At 39.3% G+C, this 8,322-nt stretch overlaps 1 protein-coding gene across 1 annotated transcript in view; it reads right to left on the reverse strand.

Moving 5' to 3' along the window:
• IL23R (interleukin 23 receptor) overlaps window positions 1-8,322 on the reverse strand; it is a 78,534-nt gene that overhangs the window by 13,876 nt on the left and 56,336 nt on the right. Inside the window, exons 8-9 of the mRNA XM_017877276.1 lie at window positions 5,232-5,321; window positions 3,957-4,059 (exon numbers count right to left, since the gene is read on the reverse strand). Of these exons, the coding sequence (XP_017732765.1) occupies window positions 3,957-4,059; window positions 5,232-5,321 (193 nt within the window). The remainder of the gene's footprint in view (window positions 1-3,956; window positions 4,060-5,231; window positions 5,322-8,322) is intronic.

Below are 8,322 nucleotides of genomic sequence, written 5' to 3' on the forward strand. Positions count from 1 at the left end.
TAGGTAATACCATTCAGGACATAGGCATGGGCAAGGACTTCATGTCTAAAACACCAAAAGCAATGGCAACAAAAGCCAAAATTGACAAATTAAACTAAAGAGCTTCTGCACAGCAAAAGAAACTACCATCAGAGTGAACAGGCAACCTACAGAATGGGAGAACATTTTTGCAATCTACCCATCCGACAAAGGGCTAACATCCAGAATCTACAAGGAACTTAAACAAATTTACAAGAAAAAAACAACCCCATCAAAAAGTGGGTGAAGGATATGAACAGACACTTCTCAAAAGAAGATATTTATGTGGCCAACAAACATATGAAAAAAAGCTCATCATCACTGGTCATTAGGGAAATGCAAATCAAGACTATAATGAGATACCATCTCACACCAGTTAGAATGGCAGTCATTAAAAAGTCAGGAAACAAGAGATGCTGGCAAGGCTGTGGAGAAGTAGGAACACTTTTACACTGTTGGTGGGAGTGTAAATTAGTTCAACCATTGTGGAAGACAGTGTGGCAATTCCTCAAGAATCTAGAACCAGAAATAGCATTTGACCCAGCGATTCCATTACTGGGTATAACCCAAAGGATTATAAATCATTCTACTATAAAGACACATGCACATGTATGTTTATTGCAGCACTGTTCACAATAGCAAAGCCTTGGAACCAACCCAAAGGCACATCAATGACAGATTGGATAAAGAAAATGTGGCACACATACATCATTGAATACTATGCAGCCATAAAAAAGGATGAGTTAATGTCCTTTGCATGGGTTATGTCCTTGATGGGTTGATGGGTGCAGCAAACCACCATGGCACATGTATAGCTATGTAACAAATCTGCACGTTCTGCACATATACTCCAGTACTTAAAGTATAAGAAAAAAAAAGAGAAATCAGCATGCTAAATCAGCTAATACTAAAATTGTTTAGATATACAATTTGAATAAACTCCATGATCTACATCAAATTACCTATGATAACTCATCAGTTATCAGTGCTATGCACCTAAATTGGAGAAACAACTGGTATTCAAGAGGACATAAACCCATTTTTAAGCATGGACTTATGGAGAACCAAGACGGCCACTCTGTCCTTCCAGAGTCCTTAAGGCTTTTATTATTAAAAGTTCTCCATTCCACGACTCATAATGGAAAAGATAAAATGATTCAAATTAAATATGTTTGCGTGGTGACTTATAAACTAAAATGCTTATAAACAATGTTTGGTTTGTTAAACCCATATTCCTGGGAAAACAATCAAAGCTTCAAGTACATTTGGCTACTTGATGAGACATTTAAATATTTGTAAGAGTTTTCACTCAGTTGTCACTTTCAATGCATGTTTTCTGGTTGTATGAAAGCTTTCCCATGCAAGAAGACTGATGTTATAATAGTAGATTGTTATGCTACGGTATATTTTTACATGGTAAAAAAAAAGCTGTTTATGGTTCACTGAGGACAATCCACCTCTTTACAATCTAGAACCCAAAGAATGAATCTTCTGAGAACATTAGAGAAAGACTGTCCTTGCCATCCACACTACAGCAAAACTTTGGGGCCTTGAACTTCGGTTTCAGAGGTCCCACAACTTTCATAATCTCACAACTGAGAAGGGTCCTTCCACACCCATTGCAACCCTTAAGGTAAAGCTAACCAGGACAGTTTCTCCCCAGAGGACAGCATGCTTAATGTGAACAGCTTATCCCAAAATCATGGATTCAGACTTCTCCGTTATCATGAGACTCTTACATTTGAATATTTTTTTTTTCTTGCTTATGCCTCTATGAACAGTAAAAGTGAAAAGGAGTTCCGTTATGTGTGTATTATGGGGTATATGTTTATTTGTGAAGGATTTTGCAGCCAGCCTTACACATGGATAATGTTATACTTTGGTGGATAAAAGATGAAGGCCCAATGCAGCTGAGAAATTTTAAGAGTTCATATGTTGTCTCATAATCAGTCAGAAACAGAACATTGATTTATTCCTTTTAAGCCACATCATGGGCTAAAGAGAACATTGCCAGGAGGCTTCACTCTTCTAGAAGGGCATCATTTGTTAGGTCTTTTTTCCTATACTTTGAAGTAAAAGAGGCACTGATTAGAAATGTATCCCTCATGATAGGTTCTATAGCAGATTCTACTGTAAAGCCTATGGTTACACAACAAACTTTAAATTCTCTTGTGAAAGTTACGTGAAATAATATAATTGGCCAAACAGAAAAGTATTGGCTAAACAGCTGCTGGCACTTAATGGCCTATGGAGAAAACATCGGGTATTTATAGTGATTCAGTTGTAGGGGATTAATGAAAAAAATCTCTTAGTTAAGTGAGTAGACTCTTCGTCTAGCTCATTCTTTCATGTATTTGATTTTAGATGGTTGGTTTTGTTTATGAGGACCCTGGGTAAAGAACATGCTCCAGACTCTTAGTATTATTCTCCCAATAGTCCTAATAGTAATCTCCCTGGTACACTGTATTCTCTCAAAGGTTTTAAATGTTTACAAGCAGCCATCTCCAGAATATCAAATGGTCTCTCTTCAACTGGAATAACAAGAGCTAAAAGAAATGTGTGACCATCAGGACACCGTAACCTATGCTGAGACCAGAAACCCAAAATGATGGTAACTGAGAGTGGCACTGAGGCCCTAAGTTTTGGTCACACTCTCACCTAAGTGAGAACCTGACCGAAAACGGGGATTTTTTTTTTTTAAACAAAATTATGGGAGGCCATTGTTTTGGACTGAGCTCACGCACTAGACTCCAACAGACCAAACCAAAACAAAATGGAGTTGCTCATGCTAAATATGACATAATCAAGCTAAGACTTTAAGGAAACACATAGATCCTAGAACAGACCAGGTTTTGTTTTTCTCCTATAAACAGGATGTTTCAGCATAAGAAGGTACCTTCTACTCAGTCCTTGTTCCCATCTTACAGAACCCACTGTTCTACTGTTTCCCAGTGGGTTTCAAGACCATGTAAGTACATTTACAATGGTGATAGTGACATCAATGACTAAAGTTTTTGTCAGTCTCTCAAAATCGAGAAAATCATCAAAAGGGGGGAATTATTAAATCAAACTGAATATGATCTGAAAAAGACTCCATCTTCTATATTTGAGTCCTTGTGGATGAACTGTAAGCTAGCCTAATAGGCAGACAAGATTGAAAACCTAACTTAGTAGTATGTGCCTGTAACAATAGCTGAGTCTTGGCCAATCCCAGCAGCCATACTTCAACCACTCATAGACTGCTAAGTGTTCAAACTGTGTTCAAAGAAGGCAAACGCCAACCCATAACCTATCCAGCTGTTTCTGTACTCCACTGCCGATCTCTGTATGTCACTTCTATTTTTTTTTTTTTTTTTTTTTTTTTTTTTTTTTTTTTTTGTCTATACATTTGCTCTGACCACAAGGCATCCCTGGAGTCTCTCTGAATCTGCTGTAGTTCTGGGGGCTGCTCAATTCGCACATTCATTGCTCAATTAAACTCCTTTAAATTTAATTTGACTGAAGTTTTTCCTTTAAAACAAGGCAATTTGTGACTTCACCACTCTCAAGAATCCAGACACTGTAGGTAAATTTGAGGCACAATGGAAAAGGCCGTGTAGTAAAGGAAAGAAATGGGCTTTAATATCAGCTGTGTTTGGCCTCAGGGCTTCATGTTCAGTGATCCTGGGCTGGGGACTTAGCCTCTTTAAGCCTCATTTAAGTCATCTGTAAAATAGATCAGGAAGCTTTTCTGGCAGGGTCATTTTGAGGATTAAAGGAAAGACATCTGTAAAGAGTTTGGCATGGGTAAGTACTTATTAAACATTGTTCCTTTTATTTTCCTTTATCTGAATAAAAATGTTAACAGATTTTTCTGGTAAACAACTGAAATGACTAAATTTTGGTGACACATATACATGTAGTCTAAATCAGAAAACAGAAATTCTGCAACAACCTACCCAGTTCGGAGTGATCTGTTAAATATCCCAATCAGAGAAAGAATTGACAACATAACAGCGAAGACGATCATTCCCAATAAAAGTCCAATGTCTTCTCTGTTGTCTAATGAAAGGAAAGAAAATAATTTTAACCAAGCATTAGTGTTCATGTGATACCAGAATTACGATTCTGTCTACTCTGCTCAAAGCAAAGGTCTCAAAGGAGAAAGGGTCGGGGGAAGCAACATTAACCTTTACCTTGGGCCACAAAGTGACTGTTTTTCCAGAGTGCACAACTACCCCAGGAAACAACTTTTTGTTTGAGAAAGTTGGGCTACATGTATCTGATGTCAGTGGGTTTTTAGAAGTGCATCTAGCAAATGTGGTCAGGTTGTGCATGCAAATTTCATGTAAATTCTTAGTGGTGAACTTCATTTGGCTTGTCTGACACAGGTGAGAATTCCCCACTGCTGTGACAATGTCTAAAGCTGGTCACAATCATACTGATTTTTTTTTTAACTTTTTGTGTGAGATAGAATGTGTGCAATTTGTCATCATTCTTCAAAATCTACTGCTCATGAAATTTTCCTAAGTTTCAGTTTCCTCATTATAAAATAGATGCATAACACTTATCTCATGGGTTGTTTTGAAGATTGAAGAAGATGTCTCAAGAAGTCCTAGCACAAGATAGGTAACTAATTTGTTTTGAAAGAAGTTTTTGGGTCTTGAGCCCTAGCAGCTATTAAAATAAAAATGTGGCCGGGTGGAGTGGCTCACGCCTGTAATCCCAGCACTTTGGGAGGCTGAGGTGGGTGGATCACATGAGGTCAGGAGTTCAAGACCAGCCTGACTAACATGGTGAAACCCCATCTCTACAAAAATGCAAAAATTAGCTGAGCATGATGGTGGATGCCTGTAATCCCAGCTGCTCAGAAGGCTGAGGCAGCAGAATTGCTTGAACCTGGGAGGTGGAGGTCGCAGTGAGCTGAGATCTTACCATTGCACTCCAGCCTGGGTGACAGAGCAAGGCTCCGTCTCAAAAAATAAAATAAAATAAATAAAAAAATTTTAAAAATGTGTACAATCTATTGCAAAAGCTGGCAAAATCCACCTAGGCCACTTCTTACGTTCAGTTTTAAGCAGATCTTTGTACTTTGTCTATATTTTCCTATGGAGGGCATAAGGCATATCTTACTGTCCAGAAACTTAACACCTGATGTGATTTTTTCAGTATGATGGGTTAAAATGGGCAATTACTAAAAGACTACTCAAAAAGTCTAAGTGGTATTTTCTTACCAGAAGTAAGGTGTCCTGTAGAGATAGAAGCAACCGTTAGCCCAGAATTCCATGTGTCGTGTTGGAATGATTTTGATGTGACCTGGGGAACTTAAACCAAAAGGAAAGAGTATCAGTTTCTTACATTTTGCCCTCTGCTTGCCAAATTTCCCAACAGAGTTTCTTCCCTTGTTTCGAGAGGACTAAAGTAAACGAATAACTTTAATGGACTTGAAGGGTGGAATAAAAGCAATGGCCTTCGAGTGTGTGTCTTTTCTTCCTTTTATTTAATTGGGTAAACCTCAAAGGAGAAAACACCGCAAGGGCAATTATAATCTACCTAGATTGTAAAACTTCAAGGTGTGTACACTAATTTCATAAGGCTTCTAGGTGGCAAATACCAAGGAGTTTTATTTTACTGAGCCAGAAAAAATGCACGATAACTAATCTCTATTTGATTCCTTGCAATTGATGGTGCAATAAGGTTCAGATTTCCTTGAAGGTCTCCAAGATATGTCACTTTTGCCTTTGCACAATCTTTGGGATGCTGTTCACCTTCTCCTGGCTCCTCATAAGAAAACTAATTTTGGTTAGCAGGCACTTTTGTGTTGTAACACCGGCGTGGGATGTCACCAATGACTTCTTTCTGCTCTTTTCCCACTGGCAAAGATCCTGACAGCCTGGTCTAGTTATAAAGGCTATAGGACACTGCTAATGAATGCTTCTGACCAGGGCGGGGTGAGCAACCCTGGCACCTAACTTTCAGTCTCAACTCAAAGGGGTCCTGGTGCGGCCTTGCCGGTCTCCCCCTTCCTGATAATTAAAAGCTGACAGAAATGACTTCAAGTTCACAATTCTCCCAACTGGCAGAAGACATTTCTGAAGATGGTTCTAAGCCTTGGATCCCTGAGACTGCTTCAAGCCCTGTGTATTCCGTCATTCTGATTTCAGTGCTCAAATTTTTCTTTTAAAAAAATTACTTTTGGAGGCAGGGAGAATCACAACTTGAGGCTGAGATATCACAGGCTTGTATAAGGAGCAATGTGACCCATGTGACTGTCTTTGAGAAAAGGATCCTACATTTCCAATGAAAAGGTTCCTATGGGGCTTCAGGAATTTTTGACAAAGTTTGGTCTGGCCAGATGCAGTGACTCATGCCTGTAATCCCAGCACTTTGGGAGGCCGAGGCAGGTGGATCACTTGAGGCCAGGAGTTGAGACCAGCCTGGGCAACATGGTGAAACCCAGTTTCTACTAAAAATACAAAAATTAGCCGGGTGTGGTGGTGCGTGCCTGTAATACCAGCTACTTGGGCAGCTGAGAAAGGAGAATCACTTGAAGGTGTAGTGTGGGAGGTGGAGGCTGCAGTGAGCCTAGATTGCACCATTGCAGTCCAGCCTGGGCAGCAGAGGGAGACTCCATTTCACATACAAAGAAAAAAAAGCTGCTCTGGCTGCAGGCATAAGTGTGAGGAGGGTAGTTTTCCGAGAACAATGGTTGAGGAATTTTAGGAGATGAAAACATCAGAAAAGCCAAAAGTTATTTCCTGTGTTTTTTTAATTCTGGCTTCTCTACAGCAAGAGGAAAATGTTTCACCAGGAATTGTGACAAATCAGAAATATTTTTGGCTTCTCAATGCCTCACTAAGTCTCTTTTGCTCCGTGGGTATATGTTTCCACCAAACTCTGAGGGAACAAGGTTATGCCCTGATGGCCAACAGTCAGGTTTATTCATCTAAAGTGGTATCTTTACAGGCCAACATTCATTAGCAGGGAGCTCAGGCAGGAGTCTGAATCTCCATTATTTTGAAATTTTAAGAATAAAAATACTGGCCAGTTGCAGTGGTTCATGCCTGTAATCCCAGCGCTTTGGGATGACAAGTGGGGTCGGGGGGGAGAGGAGTGGATCACAAGGTCAAGAGTTTGAGACCAGCCTGGCCAATATGGTGAAACCCTGTCTCGACTAAAAATACAAAAATTAGCCAGGCGTGGTGGCAGGTGCCTGTAGTCCCAGGTACTCGGGAGGCTGAGGCAGGAGAATCACTTGAACCCAGGAGGCAGAGGTTGCAGTGAACTGAGATCACGCCACTGCACTCCAGCCTAGGCAACAGAACAAGACTCCATCTCAAAAAAAAAAAGAGTAAAAATACTACATTAAAAGGTAACACAATTTTCAATTTAGCAAGATCATGGGCTTATAGCATATGCTGCTGTAGTATTTTTTTTTCACTTTTATTATTTTAAAATTAGCATTTTTAACTTAAAAGTAATATATGGTATTGTTGGCTTTTAATACAGGTTAATGTAATTCTGTTGTATAAACTGCAGGTGGTTATTTGGCAATGAAACCTCATTCAGTTATTAATTTGCATCATATAAAAACAATTTTCATATCTGACTAGGATTTTATTAGCCCAAACAGGGAATAAATAGAATCTTCCTTTAGAGTCTATTTGTTATCACAGGTCCAAATTAACCAGGTGCATTATATTAAAGTCATTCATAAGAGGTGCTTAATTCTCAGAGGGAAATTTCACAAGGAATCAGTTATCTAAAATAAGACAATTTATAAACACAATTGTCAGAGAAGAAATCAAGCCAATGTTAGGCACAGGACTGAAATGAAGCTATGTAGATTACATTCTTCATGGAATACTGCCACCACGTGGCTATGTCACTTCTTCTTAAATTATACTTAACATCTTTGTAAAAGCGGTAATTAAAGTACAGAAAAATTTTCAAAGGGAGAAATAAAAAGGAGAAAAAACCATCCCTAATCCCATCCTTTTAATCCACCTGCTATTAGTGTTTTATGGTATTTGCAAGTATTTTAACATACAAAAGCATTCACAAGCACAGAATCTCACACACACATGTGCATACACACACACGCACAGAGCCTTTATGACTGGAAACTGTTGTTTATATCAGCTGGTCATGGTGGTGCATGCCTGTAGTTCCAGTTACTTGAAAGGCCAAGGTGAGAGGATTGTTTGAGCCCAGATCTCATGAGCTGAGATCACACCACTGCACTCCAGCCTGGGTGACAGAGAGAGACCCTGTCTAAAAAAGAAGGAGGGAAGGAAGGAAGGAAGGAAGGAAGGAAGGAAGGAA

The sequence above is a fragment of the Rhinopithecus bieti genome, unplaced genomic scaffold (assembly GCF_001698545.2).
Source record: "Rhinopithecus bieti isolate Rb0 unplaced genomic scaffold, ASM169854v2 scaffold_6380, whole genome shotgun sequence".
NCBI lineage: Eukaryota > Metazoa > Chordata > Mammalia > Primates > Cercopithecidae > Rhinopithecus > Rhinopithecus bieti.